General features: G+C 34.3%; 1 protein-coding gene across 8 annotated transcripts in view; it reads left to right on the top strand.

Annotated features, from left to right (window-relative positions):
* The window catches only part of NRG1 (neuregulin 1), a 955597-nt gene that overhangs the window by 787778 nt on the left and 144753 nt on the right, over nucleotides 1–23066 (top strand). For all 8 annotated transcript variants that reach the window (XM_039846418.1, XM_039846424.1, XM_039846423.1 and 5 more), the window contains exons 2-3: nucleotides 12044–12221; nucleotides 21372–21493. In XM_039846418.1, coding sequence (XP_039702352.1) covers nucleotides 12044–12221; nucleotides 21372–21493 — 300 coding nt within the window. The remainder of the gene's footprint in view (nucleotides 1–12043; nucleotides 12222–21371; nucleotides 21494–23066) is intronic.

Genomic DNA, 23066 nt, shown 5'->3' with positions numbered 1-23066 from the left:
GAAATAGCTAAGAGAACAAAGCCAGTTATCTATATGAATGAGCCAGGATCTGGATAATAGCTAGATTCCAGAAGGTCTTTTCAACATAGACTATTTTAATGTGTTTGGCAAAGAAAAGACTATATAATAGTTAATATGAGTAAAAAGTTAGTAATAACCCTGATAAAGCCAATGTGTTTGTATATATAAATCTCGTGCATTAGAGAGAAATGAGTGACTCATTTGATATGGACTATTAGAATTACAGACTGACTTTATTTCTTTATTCATTCAGCAAATATTATTGAGCACTGTACTAGTTACTAGAATAAAAGATGAATTAAAAGAAAAAAGCCCTTGACTTAAAGGAGCCCTCTGTCTCCTGGGTGAAACAAACAGTTTTAAAGATAAAATGCATTGTATTCAATGGAATAGTAATAGTTTTAGAAAGGAAACAGAGGATGGACAATTGACTTACCATTCAAAATATGTATAAATTGAGCTAGTCACCTTGAGTATATTGGAAGTGGGAAGGGAGTTGCAAAGATAGGACAGAGTCCCTATGTGCCCTTCATCCAGCTCCCCATTTTCTTGGCATATTGATCAAAACTAAAAATTAATATTGGACAATGCTATTACCTAAACTACAGACCTTAGTCAGATTTCACCATCTTGAGTACACCTTTTAGTGCTGAAATGAGGTCATTTATGAAAGTGCTTTGGAAACAGTAGACTCAGTACAAGTAGTATAGGAAACACCATTGGAGTTGGCTCAGAGTAGGTCACTAATGGTAAAGGTGCATTCTCTGAAGGTGGCTTTAGTAATATGACCATGACCTCTCTATGTTTTAGCTTCCTTGAATAACATGGTCAGTTCTATCCATGAATGTTTAATTCCTTCTGAATCTCTATTTTTAAAAAGCTGTTATCGATGTATTTATCGTGTGCTTGCCAGTGTCCTGTCAAGTTCAAAATACATGATAGAGTACCTTGATTCTCTCACTTTGTCCTATATAAGGGTAAACCACCTTGTAGATGAGGGACTGAGGCTCACATAAGATATAAGATTGAGGCAAGTTGGAATTGGGACCTGGGCCTGCCTCACTCCAAAGCCCATCTTTTCCTCCTGTGTGCTGCTTCCTGAGTCATTTTCCTGTACAGCTTCCCTGAATAAGCAATTTCCAAATTATACTTCTTATTGTGCAAAACTTCACTTCCTTTTTTATTCTAAAATGACTTGCTTTATGCTTCAAGGGTTTTCTATGCATTGTAGTATTCCATGAATCTAACATTTTTTTTGTGACTTTAAAGACCCATTGCTTTCTTTCTTCGGCTTTCCTTTTGCCATCCTTTAGGATTCTGTAATGTTTAGTCTATTCCTTTACACTGGCAGCCCACACTTTGAACATTTTAGTGATCTTCTTGATAGTTTCCAGCTGTCTTTTTTTTTTTTTTTTTTTTGTCTTGAGGAATGACCAAAGCTATATGCAGTTTTTTAGGTATTAATTGTATAATTTTGTACCATCTGGATTTATATAATCTAATATTTTATGACTTTTCAGATGATTTATAGATAATGGCAGTCAAATCAGCACTAAAAAATAATGATAACTAATTTTTTTAAAGATGAGAAATGTTTTCACTATCATTTTTTAATTAGATTTTTCACAACTGTGTGAAATAGGTAAGGCAGATATCCCCTTTTATGTACAAGATTATTGAGATTCAGAATAATTATGTGACTCCCTAGTCCCAAAGGCGAAACAAGCACTTAGACCTCAAATTTGCTGACTTCCCATCTTATTGTTAATAGAGACTATCAAAAGCTAGAGGCAGAAAATGCAGGCTGTTATATGTAGAGTTTAGTAATTTAAATTCCTAGACTAGAAACTATTAACAAAGAATCTAATTAAACTTCTTTCTAAATAAAAACAAAACACAGATACTTCTAGTGGAGGAAATGAAAGATACATGTTGACATGCTAAGTAAACTGTATTTAGGTTTCTTTTGTGTGATGTTTGTGAATCTTTGTGCTGAGAAAATTTTATTGCAATTTGGGAACCTATGGATTATTTCAGAATATATGAGAAGCAGCTCACTTTTACTTTCTAAAGATGCTTTAATGAATTATTTTTATATAAAATAAGAGAAACCGAATTCTAAGTCTTATTGTGATTTCTTTTTGTATGTTGTCTGGAAACTAGACTACTTTGTCTTTAATCTTACAGTTTAACTTCCAAGGATTGTGCAGGAAACCATCATAGCCTGTAGCTCTGTAAGATGGGTCATGGAACTAGATTGCTTAAGATGAGCAGTGATGGAACATAGATTGTTTTACTACAAACAAGCTGTTTCATTTGGCTATTTTCTACTTCTTCAACAAACTCATGACAATGGGAACCCTAAGATAGGAAACTTGTCTTCCTTGGTTTTTCCTATGGGCTAGAAGTAAAAGGATAAGGATTTAATTGTTAGGTTGTCTGTGGATCTGCTTTAAAATGCAAAGAGCTACACAGCTTTAAAAAGATACTCAGGAAGTCATACTTGGGCCCTACTTAATAAGGAGTACAAGGTTGGATATTTAAAACTGAGATAAATAGCAGAGAGAAGTTTAACTGATCTGGCAGGCCTCAGAGAGTTGAGAAACCTCCTTTCAATCCTGGCATGTGCCTTTTAGTGTCATTCAGTTTAATATGTTATTTGTGAATAAAAAAGAAAAATCAGAAAACTATGGTATAGGAAAGTTGGCTTGTCTAAATATCAGAGAAACTGATTTTAGAGGCCCTGAAATGACCCATTTATTTCATGATTAGCTCAACTAACAATTTTCTCCTTCGAAGAAGGAATAAGTTTTAAATGTCTGTGCTATAAATAGATCATGAGGAACCAATCTTGGTAGATTGATTATTCAGAGGTTTTTTTTTTTTTCATTTATACGCAATGCTTAAAAGTTTTTATGTAGCTATCATTGTTTAAAACTAATTATAAGTGCTAACCCATCCTACCTTGAAATTTTATCCAGTTCAGAACATCTAAATAAAGTCCTCCTTTCAAATGAAAAAGAGAATTTTACTGACATGAGGTAATTAAATGGTTATAATTTAATTTGAACAAAGAAATAATAGGTATGATACAAATATTATCAATGCATCAAAGTCATGCTAATGTGTTAAATTTACTTGAGTACTAACATATTGGAAGAGGAAAACCCCATTGCAATAAGAAAATAAATATACTATCAAATATTCAGTAACTAGATATTTTTCCATTTCTCTGTATCAGTAAAATTGGAGGTGAATGTGGAAGGTATATATGACAGGTACATTAAAAAAAACCCTATTTTTTGATAACAGAAAAGATCAAGTTTATATACTTATGTTAAATGACATTATCAATTAGGTCAAACTGTAATAAACCCATTTTAACTCTAGGTATTGATAGCCTTAAATGAAGCTTACAGGAAATCTTTATGTTCATGAGTGAAATGTTCTTGCAGCTGGGGGCAGCTATGGTGACAGCATTAATTAGTCAGGCCCGTTGAACATTTACCTGAAAGCTGCTGGCAACTGTTCTATTATTTACTCCAGCATCCACTGTCACGGTATGTTGCCTTTTTACCTTGAAAGAAAAACGTTAATCTGTTAAGCCCCTCTGTTGCAGTATCCTCACATGGGGCTATTGCATTTCAGTGAACACGGGAGTGAGATATGGCGAAGTTCATTCTTGTGGCATTTGGCAGATGACAGACAACTACACAGTTCAAAAACATTTTTTGGGGGGGGTATAATACCAATTTTAAGTATTCTGTCTTGTTTTATTTCTCCACAAATCATCAAAGTAGCTCAGGAAATTCAGCAATTTTTATATCTACTTTCTCTTCCAGACTGTTTTTTGCACTTGGAATATGTGTAGAAATGATCTGTCGTGTAGTATATCCCACATTTTATCAGGAAAATATGGTCACTCATGATATGTCAATGAATTAAATCTTACATTTGAACTATAAACATATTTAACATAGCAAAGAATTCATTTACTGCTTAGTAGTCAAGACAAGAGCTCTGGAGTCAGACTTCCTGGATCCAGATGCTGGTGCCACCATACATCAGCTGTGTGATTGACTTTAGGAGGTTGCTTTACCTCTGTTTCTATTTGATCATCTGTAAACTGAGAATATGGATAGTAATATTCTCCTAGGATTTTTATAAAACTTAAAAGGGTTAACAAACAAAGTTTTTGGAACAGTACCTGGCACATAGTACAAGCTAACACTCAACAAGTGTTAGCTACTATTATTCTAAAGGAGTTTATTGTCGAAAGTGCTGAGGAAGAGGACTTATTTTAACTTGGTCTCATAGGCCTTGGGAACACTATTATAGTAATTTTATAATTTTACCATTAGCCCTCAGCCTATGAAATACTGAGCAAAGAACTACAGAACTATGTAGAAGAGGCAGATTGCTAATTTCAACAAATATCAATTTGCAGACTGAAAAATTCTCTTATCTAATAAATCTGCACTTATTTTCCCTTGCAGAATTTTACAGTGCTGTAAATCTCTCAGACATATGTGGAGAGGCGATCTGGTTTATATAGCTTATTATAAGAAACAAAAATTTACCACAGTGGCTGTGAAATGGAATAATCTCTCCTAGATTTTTAGTCTACTGTTTTTCTCCCCTTTTTCCACCTCCACCTCAAACCACACAGAGCCACCCTGATGAAGAGAAAAGTTCTGGATTTAAATCTTGGTCTGCAGCTTGTTAGCCTTGTGACATTGAACAAATTCTGGTATAACCCTCCATTTTCTCACCTGTAAGATGGAAATAATAATCATCCACATTACATGAAATATATGCAAGGGCTGTTGCAGAGAAAAGGGAATCTGACACGAATGGTACATTTTGGGATATGTGTTGACCAGAAATAAAAAATGCACACTTAACAATTTAGGGCAACAAGTTTAGCCTTGTAGACTGGAGTCAATCAATAAAGATGATCAACTTTGACTTGAAGGCAGAGGATATAACAATATAATGTGTGTGCTCCTGTTGCTGAAGTGGAAGAAGAGCCTGGCCTCCATGGGGAGACCGAGATAAGATGCACTAGATGAGACAGGAAGGACCATGACTGCAATACCTGGGGTCTTAGCTAAGGTGGAGTTCAAGTAGAGAACACTGACAACTATAACCAGCTAAAAGAAATGTAAGAGAACATAAACACTTCAAAGTAAAGACAGTACTACATATTTGGTAATTTTCCAGTTAGATTTACATTTCCTTTTCATTGGTGTTATATGGCAGAGAGTGTAAGAATCCTAATCCAGTGAAATACATTAAAAGAAAATAATAATGTCATGGAGCCATTCGATCTCAAATAAAGGAAAGTCTTTTGAGAAGGTAGGTGAGGCCTCTGGAATAATTTTTGGACCTGAGTGTTTTCTTTATTTTGTCAATACCTTCTAGATACTTCCTCCTATTTATTCTTTCAGCAAACACTTGAGGAACTACTTTGTGGTAGGCCCCTAGGATCCTATATATTATCCATCTAATAAATTTAGACATTTGGATGTTCGAATGTAGTGCAAATCAAAAAGGACACACACCACCACCACCTCTACCACCATCACCACCTAAGGCTCCAAATAGGGACTGCGACTACCTACTAACAACTGCTCTTATCCCTCCTTGCTTTGGTAGGGGTAAATTCCTTAAATGGCCCTCTTTTTGCACATGTACTTTTTCACTGCAACCTGTTCAGATGTAGAATGTGATTAGTCATTTTCTGTGGTCTTAGAATAAGCATAGTTTTAAACATGGTTGCTGTCTGGGCTGTTTGCAGCTCATACCCTCAAACAGAGCATTTAAAAGAATCATGCTGTTTTGGTCAACTTGTAGCACTTAACTGTGAGAAGCGAAACTATGAGCATGTCCAAGTGTAAAAATCCCCACCAACAGAAGCTGATCAGTTTGGGGAATCAAAGTTAACAACTAGTAAGAAGACAATTTTTTTTTCATGGTGACATTGGTTAATGAAATCCAATAAATTTCAGCTGTATACTTTAACAGTAAGGTATATATATATTTACACTGTGTGTTCACCTCCCAAAGAGGCACTACCATTGTGAATGTTACAGGTAAAATGCTGACATAGTACTTCTGATTTTGTTGTTTTATGTTCTGTAATGTCATGTTCTATGCATATGTTACAAGGATTGTTCAGTTTGATCATAAAGGGGTTATTCAGTAGTATCCATACACATCCTTACATTACACAGGGAGTTGGACATAGATCTATTAAAATGGTGCTTCTGGAGTCCAGCTATTTTAACCACACTTTGAAGCGTATTCTCAGTGTTTTTACTGGTCGGGTTTAGTTTGCTGTCAATGATACAGAGAATATTTTATAATAAAACCCTAAATTATATAGTGACTTTCTTTCAAATAAAGGCACTCGCGTGTTTTATCTCATTCTGCAAATATCCTTGCTGAATATACATTTACAAATAGCAATTCCGTTTTCATTCACGAGGAGCTCTAGTTAACCAAGTCAGGAACAAGCTATCTGAAGGATGATTCAGCTGGAGCATGGGGCAGTGGGAGCACCAAGTCACCACATGCGGCAAGAAATGGTGACTTTGTTGAATGGTTCTTGAGGTAACTTAAGATCACTCACTGCATCAGTAGCAGTGATTTTAAACTGAGTTGTATTCTGAAATACCATTGTCATTAGAACCTGCTGTTTTTTACAGAGCTATATTTAGAAATTTTAATCTGAGAAGCTAAATTTTTCTTTGTAGAGTCAAATTTGTGAGTGCAGCTCAGAAGAGAAGACCAGATGGCAAAGCATAAACTTTATCCACTCTGTGCGTTACCATAATCCTCTGCATAAGTTAATTCAACGAGGGAGAAATATGATCTGTAAAGGAGTTTTGGAGATTTTCCTCAGTAATTTATTTACCTCTAACATGACTATAAAAAAAGGACATCCTTCTGTGTAGAGAACTGATTAATGATATCTGAGTGGCTTTCATTAAATGACATAATTGTCAGTCACCAATTTTCACTGTGAGATCTGCACGTGTGTAATGTCAGGCTTTTAAAAGATTTTATGCAGTGAAGACCACTGGGATCAAAGCTGAAAACTCATTGTTATTTGATAATATTTTGCAGGTTTCCTGTTTAATTTGTTCAGTGTGTCAAGGCTCTTCAGATTAGCTGCACAGTCACACGAAGAGTAATGATAGGAGCTAACTTTGCATTGTCAGACCCTTTAAAGAACAGAAACCACAATTTATCTAGTGTCATATGCTATCAGCATATCTTGGCGGCATACGCATGCTAAAATTTGTTTCCTGTTCTTAACAATATAGTACAATATTTGATATTTTAAAAAGTGCACAGTAGATGATTAAAACGAGAGATTGCTTAGATGAATAGTTCTTTTTATATATTTACTTCGCCTTTAACACAAATATTTATTTATACATTAAATTATTAAAATAACATATTGCCTTAAATTTTTGTATGATCGGAATGTAAAATAAATATTTTGGGATTATTGCCATGATTTTTTCCCACCTTGTGTGACATATTAAATGAGAAAGAAGTGCAAAAACAGACTTTATAAGTATACCTAATATACCTGCTTGCATAATGTTAGAGTCAGAGAGTATGTTTGTGATTTTTTAAAAGTGCTTAAAGAACTTAAAGCTTATAAACAGAAGTGCCTGTAAAATGTGTGGCGTTGCTCTCTCGGGCTTTCGAGTTTCTATTTTAAAAGAATGCTCTTCTTTGCACTTCCCTGTCTGTCTGTGTTGATGCATTTCTGAGGGTGTGGATGTGTTCATCTTAATGTCAAGCGAGTTTGAAATAGATTTCAGCAAAGCCTGCTTAACCCTCGCTCTAACACTACGTTATTTCAGGGTGTATGACTACTGCCTCTCTAGAAACACGTCGAAAACACAGTAATGAACTGTGGTAGACCAAGTACAATTAAGCCATGCCAACTTATTGCATTTGAACATTCACTTCATATGGCATTTGCCTTCAACCAGTTTTTAGTTAATAGACCATTTCTTTTTAGACGAGAATCGAATGGCCGGTAAAAATTTTTTGCACTTCTAAAATCCAACTAATCAGTTAAAAAATTGACCCCAAGCTTAGGAACAACCCCAGCCTCCTAAAGTTATACCTGAGAATTAGAAAGTACTTGGTAGAGTAGTTAGATTTTTTTTCCCCCATGAAATAAGTGAGATGATTTTATATGAGTAAACCGTATATCTGAGAAACATATATACTTTTAAAATATTTTCCATTAACATATAGTTATTATTTTATGATCTAATGGGAGAAAATATACTCTGTTGAAAATTGTCTCATTACTGTTGAGAAAAACCATACAAACCCTATGTGCTCAATATTAATTTGCATTTTCGTCAAGAATCTGTGAAATATCCATGGCTATTCTATTAGTGTGGTTATGTAGGAAGACAAAGAAGTTATGTTATTGCCAGGTCTCCGCAATCCTTAAATTGGGGCTCTACTAAGAATGTGTGAAGAACTTTGTATGATACTTCTTTAGAAGGCATTACTGACGCACAGCACCCATGGGCCAAGGATACAGTTGTGTGGCTCTGTTGGTGGTACACAGATTTGTTTTTGTGTTTATGCCATGTAAGATTTTGAGTTAACTTTTTAAAAGAGCTGTTCTCTGAAAAGCTGGATACCCTCATGTCATAGATGGTTTCCCCTACAGGATACAGTAGGGACATTATTACAAGTAAACTTCTAAGGATACAAAGTCAGATTGGCTGAGAGTGTCTGCTCTTCTGACAGCCTTGAGACTATGTGCAGGAGAGAAACTCAGGCTAGTCGGTGGAAGTGTACTTCAAACCCAAACATCAAGAAATGTTTATACATCAGGGTCAGTTAAGGGTGGATATTGTAGCTAAGAAAGACTTTGAATCTGAAGATCTCTGCCTCATGACATCACAGATCATCTCTTAAGGACAATGGATGTGCTGATCTTTGCACATGAACAACCTCCAAAAGAAAGGATAGACCGACCTGCCAGATGAGTGATTTTTTTTTCCTTTCTACCAAAGGACTTAGCAGAATTGGACCTCAGAGTCATGGTTAATGATGTTGAACCATATGAAGATTTCAGTGCCACTCAAATACCACTGAGAGATTTAAATGGAGATATAGCCTTAAGAGCTACATTTGTGAGCTATAATACAAATATTCCCAAGAATCTTTCATGACTGCAAACTTAACCAAGACTTTAAAAGTAATTAATGTAAGCCTTTTATTTGAAAGCAGAAAGACCAGATAAAAACAGAAAAAAAAAAAAGATAAACCAAGACCCTTTTTTTCCTGTGTATGCATTTGTGTGTACATGTATGCAATATTTCCTTATTTGCTGAATCATTTGTAATTTTGTTGTGGACATCATGACATTTCACTCTTAAATACTTCAGCAGATACCACCAGAGAATAGGACATTCTTCTGTGTAACCACAAAGCAGTGATCACACACTTGAGAAATTGAATTTTGATTCAATATCTTTATTCAGATTTTTCAATAGTCTCAATAATGTCCTTTATAACTATTTTTTCCACTAAGCAAGATCTAGTCAATAGCTACCCATTGTATTTGTTGTGTCTCTTTACTCTCCTTAATCTAAATCAGTTTCGCAGTCTTTTGTCATTCATGACATTGACATTTTTGAAGCCTAGATCAACTTGTTTTGTAGAATATCCCTCAATTTGAAGTTGCCCAAATGTTTCCTCACATTTGAAATTAAGATTCTTAGTAAGGAAATAAATAAGTAAATGAAGACAGGAGAGTTGGAGGGGGGGCGGGAGTGGGATAGGGAATGAGAGAAAAAGAAGGCAAAAGAGATGCAAACAGCATGAAAATTGTTTATTCAAATTAAAGAGAACAAAATCTAGTAGATTTGTATTCAGATAATATTTATAAGCGCATGTATGGAGTGGCAGGTGAGGGAACATGGTGCTTATTGAAAGTTAAGGGTATCTGAAATATTATGGTTAGAACATTTTGCTTAGAGACAAGGAAATAAACCTTGAGTTTTGGTTGTGTGCCAAGTTAAATGTACAATTCAATGAAAACAAAACAAAACAAAAATCAAATTAGTTCCTTTAGTCTATATGTAAAATAATGAGGCAACTTATTTTTCTTAGTATATGTAAACCAGTTTCTTTGGTGCCATTTAGCTCCCCCAAATTTGTTTCTTTAAAACCCTTCACTGGGCTTACAAAGTTGAAAGTGAAATTAAAAGAGTTCATAGGAATATACAGACTCTATTCCAGATTGATGAGAATTTAGTCTGATTTTAAAAACCTCCAAAACAGAGATTCATGAACCACATCTTAAAACGAAGATGCCTATGAAAGTTGTTCATGAAGTAAATCTTATTTTCAAGCTGTCAGACAAAACCGTCAGGTAGCAAAGTCTGAGAACAGCTGAAATAAGTTTTCTAACTTGCCAGTGTGTCTTTATATGAAATGCCAGCTTCTCCATCTCATCTCTCAGCCTCCAAATAAATAAAAAGGGGAACATGTAATTGTAGGAGCACTGCTGAGAATCACAACGTTCAAATGGTTTTCGCTATAATTTATTAGAACCTTTATACGCTCATTCCTGACATGCTTTTGATTTACTTGGTAAGGGCAGAATTGTAGAAAAACAAACATATCCCACGTAGGAGAGGTACTCCATTTCCTGTTCATGTCTAATGTGGCTCTGATTGCTGTCCTTGGAGTCTTGATTGCCATATCCAGTGAATAATTACACACTGGATCAGGGAGGTACAGTTTCATTTGCCTGATTTTTTTTTTGGAAACTTGCTGTTAATTTCTGAACTTGAAGAGAAGTAGACTTTGTAGTTGGCTTTTCTAAGACTCAGTGAAAACAGTTGTTGAGATCTGAGGTTCTGTGATGTTGATTGAGTAAAATTTTGTGTGCAAAGGAAAATCCATTCATTATGCTTTTATTTTTAAAAACTTATTATGAAAAATTGGACATACTATATAAAATTATATAACAAATCAACATGTGTACCTATTGCTTAACTTCTACAGTGATCAACTTTTTGGGAAATTTCTTTCATTTTTATGCCTATTCATTCCCCACCACCATTTTATTTTCAAGCAAATTTCAGATATTATATCATTTTGTCCATAAATATTTCAATAGAGCATAGATACTCTTTTAAGCAGTCTTCCTTGAAATAAGAATGGTATATATGTGTTTGATGTGACGTTTGATGTGAAGTAATGCACAGTGTAAGTACTCCCAGTCTCTGCAGAGAAGATTTCAAAGAGCTACATCCAATCAAACCGATACTTAATGTGAATGTGGTGGTCATCTAGAATGGTCATACATTGTCTATTGGGACAGCAACTGAGGTCCAATGGAAGAGTGGTGTTACCAAAGAATTTCTGTCTTGAGAAAAAGAACGTTGTTAAGATTTATGAGTTTGTTCTTTTCCTGGGGCCACCTCTGATAGGATAATCTAACCCTGACTCTCTAGAACATTATAACCATGAATAAGTAAGTCACTTACCTGTCTCTGAAATTAAACTTCACTTAAAAAAATGGGCATGATGCCTATTGTATCTATTCTCAGAACTATGATGAAGATCAACTGTGATCTGGGATGTGAATGTGCTTTAGAAATAATGAATGGCCTAGTTACATATTCTCCTGCAGCATAGGTGTTGGTTCTTTGAAATAATCACTGTTCTTGATTTTTAATGATACCAGAGATGTAAAGATTGAGGAAGTAACTATCTAGAAGATTTTTTAAAGAATAATTTTATAATCTAGATTCTCTTTTTTCCTCTGAATATGTTTTATTTGGGCATTTAATTCTTCTCTAAGTTGAGATACATTTTGGCTGACTCCTCCTCCCCATTTTTATTTCTCAGATAGTGAACCTTTGAGAATGGGGTCTTAATCTGGCTTGCTCAAAATTAATGTTTCTCTTTGTAAGATTACAGGGCAATGAGAACTTTTTTTCTTTCTCTTTTTCAGCCTCGCCCCTACGATTGAAAGAGATGAAAAGCCAGGAATCTGCCGCAGGCTCTAAACTAGTGCTTCGGTGTGAGACCAGCTCTGAGTATTCCTCTCTCAGATTCAAATGGTTCAAGAATGGGAATGAGTTAAAGCGAAAGAACAAACCACAAAACATCAAGATACAAAAAAAGCCAGGGTAAGTTGATGCATATAACAGCAGAGGCAGTGCTTAGCCATAGAATGATATAAAATCTAAACATTGCTTACAGCCTAATAAATGAGTATACTATCAAGAAATGTGATATACAATTAAAGGAAAAGATTTTTCATTGGATAATGACCAGAAATTGTGTCATTGTTTAGGAAGAAATTTGAAGTTTCTGATTTTTACAACTTCTGAACGAGGAAAGGAAAAGATGGATATGGATAAAATTAGGGGTGGAAGGATAGGTGGAGATAGAAGGGATGAAGGAAGACAACATTAATTGTAGCCGTTGTAATAGTAATAAGTTAGATCCTTAAATTCAGTTTATTCCAAAAAAGACAAATGCTGTTTAGAGAAACAGTGCCTTAAGCAATCAAAATCCCAACTTCAAAATAAAGCTTAATAAATACCTAGATTTATGGCAAGAGTTAGAATGCCATCAGTTGAATTTGAAGTATTTTCAAGTAAGGGGCTAAAATTCTAAGGAGACTTTTTACCGACAAGTCTCTTCCACTATATCACACAACTAAAAATCCAGGTAACCCTGGGGCGTGAACGTCTTAAAGTTCCCTTCACTTCTTGAGGATATTTGGAAGGGCTTCAGGTGATTCCTGTAATGTTTTGGTATATGTGTTCTATACTTACTCTAAAGTGATGCTCCTTTGTTATTTATATACTCTTCATATCATCTATTTCTTTATTTAGGACACTTTTCTTAAAATATCAAACTGCATTTTGAAATTAGGGAAGAAAGAAGTACTTTGGATTTTTGCTTGGAAACAGTCCTATAAATGTGGGACGTATAATAGTGGTTCCAAGCTCAAAGATTACATTTTCTTTGCTCCCACTTCGGAGGATTCCGGTGAAATCTCAGAGATGATAACAGAAGCAACAATGAAAGAATTTTCATCGTACTTTGATTTTTATAGGACATCTACCAAAAAATTATCACACCTTATGAGCAAAAGAAAGCAGAGTGATTATAATGGAAATTTAGTTATATCTTACCAAACTGTTTAATTGCTAAAATAACAATAATTAAGGACTTGTTTCTAGTTTGCATAGTTTTATTAACTACACTGCTCGTTCTTGTTATGACTGCGTCAGCGAGCTCTCTTGATTTGGAAGTTTAATAAAACATGAGAGAAAACATGGGTATCACTTTCTGCAACAGGTGGTACTTTAAAGATACAAAAAATAATACTATAAAGTGACATTGTATTTTTATAATTTTTTTTTACAATATTTCTATAAGTAGTAAGGGCAGTTGAACTGCACATGATAACTAATTTTGCAGATTAAGAAATCAATGGTCAAAAAGTATTATGTCTTGCCTTGAGTCACACAACTAGTAAGACTAAGCTGGGACAGAAATCTGTTTCTGGCATTCTTTAATGCCTCCTTCCTTCTTTAAAAATGGAAAGCATTCATGTTTAATAACGTGTGCATGTGGGGAGAGGAGGAGATAGTGAGCGAATTGAAATAAATAAATACAATTCTTATAGAGAAGCTTAGCAAGAATAAGATGCTATTATAAGATACTATTAGATTTTAGTGTCCATTTTGTTTTTTTTAACAATTTGACAAGTTAGTAAGAAACTAAGTTTTCCGCACAGGTAGGATAATGTCTCATTCATTTCTATGTGGCTGTCAAATGAAATCAATAATATTTAAGTGCTCATGAAAGGGTTTATGCTAGGAGTGTGGAGAAATGGAAGAATCATAAGGTGTTATCTTTATACCCATGGGTCAGAAGATTGTATAGAGATTGTCTAGTTCAGATTTCTGTAAAACATAGGAATTCCCCTGATTGTGTGCCGAAACACTGTTGGGTGGGGGAACTTCAAGATCATTAAGGAGCGCATTGATTTACAAATAGCGTCTTTTAGAAAATTATCAGTTATATTGAGGTAAATTCTATTTTATCATGTCAAGATTTAATAAGGAAGATGAAATATCTAGCACATCGTATTAGGCAGTAAAACTAAGTTCTAAATTGTAGGTTACTGACACTAAGTGCTGTGGATGTTGAGAAGAGGGGGTGACCCCAGGAGCTTCAGGAGTAGCTATGAGGAGGTAGATTTGAACTTGCTGGAGGGAGAGAATCCACTCTGGCTGGGTGGATGAGGTTGGATGGGCTATTACAGAGGAGAGCAGAAATCACAGTAGTGGCCCTATTAAGGGGCTAGATAGATTGGAGCAGTGGGTAGGTGGATGGGAAATTTTGCCTTTTATTGGGCAAGCTTCTGTGTGTCAGGCCCTGGGCTAGATGCTGGGTACACAGAGGTGAACATGATATGCTCACTGCTCTCAAGAGGCTTGGTCTAAAGGAGAGAAAAATGTAAACAGTTATACTGCTCAGTTTTAAGTCTTACAATAGTGATAATCATGGGATGCTATAGAAAGAGCCTAACACAGATGGCTGAGGGGACCCAGTCAGGGACAATGGCAGCTTCCTAGAAAGAAGGGGAGGAGCAGGGAAAGGAGAAGAGTTTTATGTAGGCTGTAGGAACAGAACAAAGCATCTGCAGACTACAAATATTCAGTCTGAGGATGCCTAGAGAGAGGCAAATGAAGTTGGGTAGATAAGGTGGAAATAAGGAACAACAACAAAAAAGAAGTGAGCTGCTCAGAATAAATATGGTTTCGAAAGAGCACATCTATACTTAAAGAGGTAATTTGTTACATGGCTTGGATGACATATAAAAGTATCATTAGTATTCAGAAAAGCATTTTCATATTGGCTCCATAGGTCCAGACAGCTAAGAGCACTATCTACATTTTAATAAAATCCCATTATCCTGGAAAGGCCAATATTCAGAAATTATTTCTTTTAAACAATAGCTTTGCTGGAAAGAATTAAATAGGAAAAAAAAGTCATTTTTTTTCAATTTATGTGACTGTAAATTACTCTTGGCAAAACATTTAACATATTTGATCTTCCGAAAATAAGACACTTTCTGTAAAGCAGACAGCTACTTGATAAGTGAGTGATCAACATATCAGGTTTTAGAATTGGGTATTTGGTCATTTCTGAAGTTGTATCTTTTTAAAAAAATAGTGTTGTCACTTTGTTTAAGGTTAAAGAACCAAATTGAATCTAAGTGCAATTAACATTTGCAACGTGCTCTTTTATTTCAAGTTACCTTATATATATGAGAATAAATACTCTTATTATATTCATTTAAAATTAAGATCCTGAGAATGAAGAAAATTAAGCTTCTTCCTATAGATCTAATGTTAATGACTGGTGAGACTTGGGTTTGAAATTGGCCTGACCCCAAGTCTCACATCTTTTCACAACACTTGTGATTTCGCTGTCTACAGTGAAGTCACAACACAGAGCTAGGGACACATTTAGGCTTAGAGTGAAATAAAAACATTCATATGTTCCAGTTTCATCTACATATTTATAATTTTTCATTACGAAGATATTCGAAATGTTAATGGTTTTCAGTGGTTACTTGGTAACTTGACTTAAACTTTATCTTACCACATTTGATCTTAGCCAAAAGGCCGAGAAGCAATAAACTTTATCTTAGACCGTGATCACCAAGCAGAGGTGAATTTTAGTGTGAGGTTTAGGATTTCTCTGGGATTCTCTTTATTTAAGTAAAACATTGACTCTTTTCCAATTCTTAGTCTAGGTTTCTTTTTCACATTTTATAATTTAGATTGTTCGTAGCAGCCAGAATTTCCTTTTAATCCCTTAGTGTTATGAAAAGCTTTCACACCAATATGCAATTTCTATTATTTTGTGAAGTCTTATCTCCCTTCTGCCCCTGCTCCTACTAATAAACTACATTCCTACATGTTCTTCCTATGATTTTGAATTCACATTTGAGCCTTTGTTTGTTTTACTTGGCTAAGCAATGTGTGGGACCAATTAAAAGAAATGGAAACCACCCCAGTATTATATGTCTGCCTATTCCTTTGTTCTTGTTTCCTTTGCCTAGTGGATGATTCTGATCAAGAAACCTGGTTGAAAAGCTTGGTGTGTGACAGATTCATATTGGGGGTTTTAAATTGGCTTTATTTAAATATCTCTTCTGTATTAACCTTATTAAAGGCTGACTTCCTATTGTTTGTGTATGGCGCACACTTTTGGATGCCTTTAATTTTGTCTTAGCTCTTCATTTCTGCTCTTATATATTTTAGTTTTGCTAAAAATTGTATCTTCTTGGCTTGGTCAGATTTTTAAAAAGAATTTTAAAGAATTATTTTTCCTCTTGTTAATTGTTGCGTTTTTTTTCCTTTAACTCTATAATAGAACATATTTATACATATCCCCTTCTCTTTTTAGGTGAGCAGCTCTGGCAGGTCATTTTACCTTTATATGTAAGAAAAATCTCAAATTCCTTTGCTATAAAATGGAAATACCCAGTGCCTATTTCATACAGTTTATGCGAGGCGTTTGGTGCAGTATCTGGGTCTGTATAGTATAATAGTTGCCTGTGAAGTCCCTCTCCCCTTTCTTTCTTTCTCATTACAATGTCTGAAGCTGTGTTGAACACACACACGAAGTTCATATATGATTCCTTAGGGATCAGAGGAATGGAATTATGTAAACTGATCCCCAATATACATTTAAGTTACTTTGGCTTGTAAACTATAGTGAAAGTATCAAGCTAAATAAGAAAAATGAAGTAGCTGTTGGAACCTCGAGTTCATCTTGTCAGTGAGCACTGATTGAAAGAACATAGTTTGCATTTTGATATTAAAAAAGAAATTAATACTTAGAATTTCATTTATAAATCAGTTTGTATTCATTTATTTTTATACTTTTTTTTTGCTTTTAAACGTAATGCATACTTATAAAAATCTAAGTATTGCAGGAATATAGAATGTAGTTATGGTAACAGCTAACATTTATTGGGAACTTAGTGTATTTCAAGCATTGTTATAAGCACTCTACATAAATTAACTCTTTGAATACCTTCAGAAAGTGAAAATCCACCAAAACATCAACCCCTCCCAGATTCCCAGATAAAGAGCAAAAAGTTAATTTTATGATTGGAAGGGAATTTCAGTAATTTTTCCAAGTTAACTTCCTTTCTGAAGCTTGTTGATAATAAAATAAGACCATTGTATCCATATTTATCAAAGCCCCAAATTTTTGCAATGTATAACTTTCAAGAAAGATTTGTCTATTTCTACTCTCTTACTACAGTACTTCCCATTCCTACTATAAGTCAAGAGGATTGAAGAATCTCATAGTTAAATGTGCCTTTAGAATTCTAAGGATCCCTAATGATCACCTAGATCATTGATTTCCCTATTGTGTCCCTGGAGAATCTTAAATTTCCATTTAGTTTCTAAAAGAGTTGCCAGCTACCTTGACTGAAATGAACACTTTCTCTCTGTAACATATTTTTAAATATGAGGCTTTGATTTAAGCTTTCATTTTAAAACAGGATTTTTCTTCTGCAAAAGTAGTTGAAACCACTGATCTAATTTAATCTTTCTCTGCATAGAGATATTCTTGTTAAGATTATGCTTGACAGGTGGTTGTACAGACTTCAATCTTTCCAAAAAGAAAGCCTAACTCTTTCACAACACCCTATCCATTTTTGAATTCTCAACAAGTTCTTTCTTTTAATATCATCCAAAATGTGCCTTCTTTTTCTTTTACCATGTAATTCTCCTTTAAGAGCTCTACAAATTATTTCCTTTTTCAGATGACAAACAGGAAATATTTTTAAATAGCTACCATATCTTATTCATAGCTGCCTTCCAGTGGGACCTGTTTCTATAACTGAATCTTCTTTAGGCCCGATTCAATTCTGAACACCCTCTTCTAAAGTCCTCTAGTTATTGACATCTTTCGTCAAATACCACTTCAAAACATAATTCACTATTCTAGATGCAATCCAGCCTATAAGCAGTGTATCAAGACTTGTATCCTATTTGATTTATGCCCTGTTTTAATGCTAATTTGGCCAAATAGTGCATACATTTCTTTTTGTCCCCCTTTTTTTCTTATTTTAAAAGTTATTTAAAATGGAGTAATGTTAAACGCATGGCTAATTGAAATCCTTTTTTTTTTTAGTATATATTGTTGTCAAGGCATATCTCTCCCTGCCCATATTTCTGCTACTGATTTTTGAACCTGAATGTATTTGTTATGTTTGTCTTGATAAAACTGAATCTTGGTCTTGGCCCATTGATGTTCAGTGCTAGAATTCCCAAGGGTGTTTTCTACAGAAAAGAGTTCCTTAGCCACATGTCATGACTGCCTTAGAAATTCACTGTACATATTTACATAAAAACAATTAAAAGGTACTTTTGTAAAGAAATCTATGAAACTTTGTGTAATATAACATTTACTTGAGCATAGAAAATTTTTTTCTTTTCCTCTCTCTTTTTTAAGCATAACTTTTATTTACATTACTTGGACTAGTATCCCAGGAAACACTGCCGAGGTTTACTAGGAGAATTTTGATTTTAAGAACTAGCCCTTTAAGATTATATTAACTGTAAATTCAATTACCATATTTCTTATCATTTAACCCAGTTCAGTAGTTAAAATCTTAATGGCACAGAATCAAGGAAGAACTCTTTAAATATCAACAAAGACTGTTCCTTAATTTATATAAATAGGAAAGAAGGGTTCTTTTCGCAATATAATCATCTTGGGGTGTTGTACATTCTCAGGATGCTGTTGTAAGAAGTTCACTTCAGAATTTTTGGACTTAACAAGAAAAGTTACTATTATTTTAGAAATTCACTTTTTCTTCTGTGTTAAAAACCAGGATATTATTCTCCATCCTGACATTCTTTATGATTTATATATCGATTATTTTTAGGGGTTTCATGGTCATAAATAAAAATTCTTTTAGCTAAGTATGATATTTTGGTCTGGACAAGTTTGTTGTACTTTTTATTCCATTTTTTCACTATTCTTCATAGGTGGCTGTCAGGAAGGAAACTTGTCATGTATGAACAAAGCGTATAAATAGCTGATAATCCATTAAAAAAAAACAGTAGATTTGAAAACTCCAAACCAGTCTTAAATGTTAATAGAATATGACAGGGGATAAATATCCTAATATTATTGTTTTTTTGATAATTTTAAAAGTTGTTACATTTTATTATTAAATGTTAATATCTACTCGCCAAGGTGTTTGCCATCACCATGGTGTATTTCGGTTTATAAGGAAATATTCCAGGAAAACTGTTCTGTGAATAACCTCTCTGATTAATATGTGACTATTCCTGTATAAATGGTTGTTGAGTCCTTCATTATATAGATAAACAAGGCTGTTATATCAGGTCCACTTTTCATAAGCTTTGTTCTACAGACCATTATTTTCAGGAAATATTAATAGATAAGTCGTGTGGATGACAGGGATTCCATGGTCAAGTAAGTTTGAGAGAAACTAAATAATATGTTCCTTTCTTGGAGGGTCAGAGTGCATTAGCATATTAAAGACCAAGACATCTTGTAAGATTAAAAAGAAAGAAAGAAAGAAAGCCTGTTTTTGTGTATTGCAGACTTATTTGAGCATAGTACACGTTGTTTTATTTTGTTTTCTCAAGTTTACCAGTTGACATTGTTCTGAGTCAGAGCTAATGAAGTTAATTTTTCTATCCACATGTTGGTTTGACTGTCCCTTGATCTGGACCACCTCTGACCGTCTCTGCCCCCTTAATATTTCATCTTTTTCTACAGCCAACAGTAGGAACATTCTGTCCTGCAGAGTGCTTAAGTGGGAACATTCAGCTATTTTCTTCATTTATTCACACATTTATCTAATAATGTTTGAGGGTGCACCAAGGTCAAAACAGTGATGTATGTTCTGTGAGGATACTGAGACATTTAAATATGGACACCCCCTTTAAAGTGTATGTCCTAGCTTGACATACGGAAAGTACTAGGAGGATCATGAGAGAGGTACTCAAGGCTATTAGAATTTAGACAAAGGAAAGAGCAGCTCCAACTGCATGATCATGAAAGGCTCGATGAAGGCATTAGCACTTGAGATGGTCCTTGAAGGTCAGTTAATATCTTGATGGTTAGAAGTATAAGGCCCCCATTCTAGGAGGAAAAAATGACATAAGCAAAAGCACCAAGATGGAAGACCGTAAGGCTTACACGTGGAACTGGGTGGGTGTTCAGTCTGACAAACTGAAAGAGAATAGTAAGAATTAAATTTGGAACAATTGCTCTAACTTGATTAATAATAGTAAATGACAAGACCAGAAAATTCACTAAAAAACTAGGAAGATATAATTTATGGGAGGTTTGCATATAATTCTGAATTGCTGTCTGTTTCCTGCCTTCTGTCCCCCATTGTCCTCCTCTGAAGAGCCTAGGCATTTATTACCAGGCTTGAGTACACAATGATATTTTCAAAAGGTGTTAGTAAATGCTGAGCCAATCCCAGTATTTTTGAGTTTTTAAATCATAGTGACTGCTTAAATTACAGGTTATGTGCGACAGTAAAACGTAGATAAATGCAAATCACAATGCTGCTCCTGTTAAAAGAGAGTGCTGAATATTGATCTAACATGCCGAGTTTTATAAAAGTGTATGCTATTGTTGCATGAATATTTATCTCAACATTAAGAACCATTTGTGTGGTACTATGCTCCTAGCAATGAGAATCTTAAAGAAAGACAAATCTCCTTTCTTTTGGAAGTGATAAATCCTCTTCATTCAAAATTAACATAATTTTTGATGTTGTTCTACTGAGAGAAGTGCAGAGCATTTTAATCTATTCTAGCCTTAAGTGTCTGTCTTTACCAGATTTGTAAGAAATGATTTTACACTTTTTTACTTTTCTAAACCCTAGTGTCTAGTGACATTTAGATATAGAGAGAAAAAGAAAATTTACCAATTGGGTTGAAAAAAAATCTGAGGCATAATATAATTCATGGTGGTGGTAGAGGAATAAAAAGAAAAATTTGAGAAGACTTCTTTTAATTAAGACTACATCCATGGTGTAGCTTAAATGTGATATATCTTATTTTACTCTTGGTAAAATCATACATCTATGTACTAGTAAGTTGTGTTTTAATATGGTATGTTTCGAGTGGAGAGTGGGAGTTTGAGAACTCTAAAACTATAGAGAATTATATTTTGATGATCATTTTATTTCTGTGCAATATACTTAAAGCAATTTGGTCCTGATCTTACAGGAAGTCAGAACTTCTCATTTACAAAGCATCACTTGCTGATTCTGGAGAATATATGTGCAAAGTGTTCAGCAAATTAGGAAATGACAGTGCCTCTGCCAATATCACCATTGTGGATTCAAATGGTAAGAGATATCCTGCTACATTCTATTTCTCATTCTGTAAGAGAAGTATTCAAGACATGTGGTAAGACTTGTAATAGATTGATGTGTTAAACTTCATTGTGAACAAATAAGAAAACATGTATTTTAAGTATGTTGTGTGTCCTCCATAAAGCTCTTCACTCCATGAGGTGATATATACCTAATATATATATATAGGATTTGGATAAAGTCATGAATGACAGAGATAGTCCAGGTTGCTAAAAGAAATGAGTATACCTCCCTCTAAGTTAGTCAGAGAAGGCAGTCACGTCTTTGGCATGTATATAGAGAATTTATGTGTATTGTATATATTTACATACATATGATGTTACATTTGAATATATGTACATTGTGTATGTGGATAAACAATACACTCTTGACTCAGTTTTGGCAATTTTTATGTTCATACATGTTTTTTTTAATACACCCGAGTTTAGGTAATGGAAAGTTAGGTCTATCAGTTGTTTTTAAGCCTATTACTTCTGAAATTAAGAGCATAGATGCAAAGAACTTCTCACTATGTACTGGCTTCACCTTCTGTTTTCCTGAGAATAATGCCAGAAATATTCGTTAAACAAATGAATGACTTGCAGGTAGCAGTTGTCACCTACACTCTGATAACTTCTCTGAGTTATGAGGAAATTAAAAGAACCACAGCTGGTGGCTCTCTGTTCGTGATACCCCAATAGTCCACAGTTTGTTGAGGTCATCTGTAGAAGCTGATGATGAGCTAGCAGTGAGTGTCTTAATCTCTTGAAATAAGAAAATGTACTTCATAATCTTTGTTGCGTTTTTTTTTTTTTTGAATATGGCATTTAACTACCGTTTTCACAAGCCATGTTGTCTGTGATAAAACCAAGCCTAAATGCACTGCTTCTAGGTAGCAGATGGGACAGAGTGTCTACAACAGAGGCCCGATCTCTTCAGCTGATGAGATAAAAATGCTAGAGCGGCCAGGGGAGAATGAGAGTAACTTTGAGGGTTAACTCCATGGGAGACCAATGAAGTTTGTGTCAGTTGACTTAATAAGATAGGGAGAAGAGAGTGAGATAAAAATATGGATCAGGGTTGGGAAAATTCAGGTTAATTCCTAGTCTTCTCAGGACTTTTCCACAAACTGCCCTATTATAGTGTAATTAAAGTTCATTACTTTCATTTTAAATACTTTCCTTCACAGAGAGTAAAAGACAACAGTGAAAAGGCATTTTATTACTATTTTTAGGAGTTGTGTTTATAGTTTAAAATATAAAGGTGCTTAAAATTTATGAGTAAATATAACATCACTTTGCTTTTTAGTAAGCACAGGTTAAGCCATAGATTTTTGCTAGTGTATTACCTTATATGGAGTTTTATAGGTTTCTACTTGAAACATAAATTTATAAATTAATTTTAGTACTTATTTTCTCTTTCTATTATACCATGTTTAGTAGCTTGTTTTTTTTTTTGTTTGTTTGTTTTTTGTTTTTTTGTTTGTTTGTTTTTTGAGCATTGAGAGCTTTGTTAGCACCCAGCAGACAGACCAATGGGTGGGTTGACAGGCCAATGATCAGGTGTT

The sequence above is a fragment of the Pteropus medius genome, unplaced genomic scaffold (assembly GCF_902729225.1).
Source record: "Pteropus medius unplaced genomic scaffold, Ma_sr-lr_union100, whole genome shotgun sequence".
NCBI classification, from domain to species: Eukaryota; Metazoa; Chordata; class Mammalia; order Chiroptera; family Pteropodidae; genus Pteropus; species Pteropus medius.
Note: the sequence above shows the minus strand (reverse complement) of the source record. Positions and strands in the feature narration are given on the sequence as shown.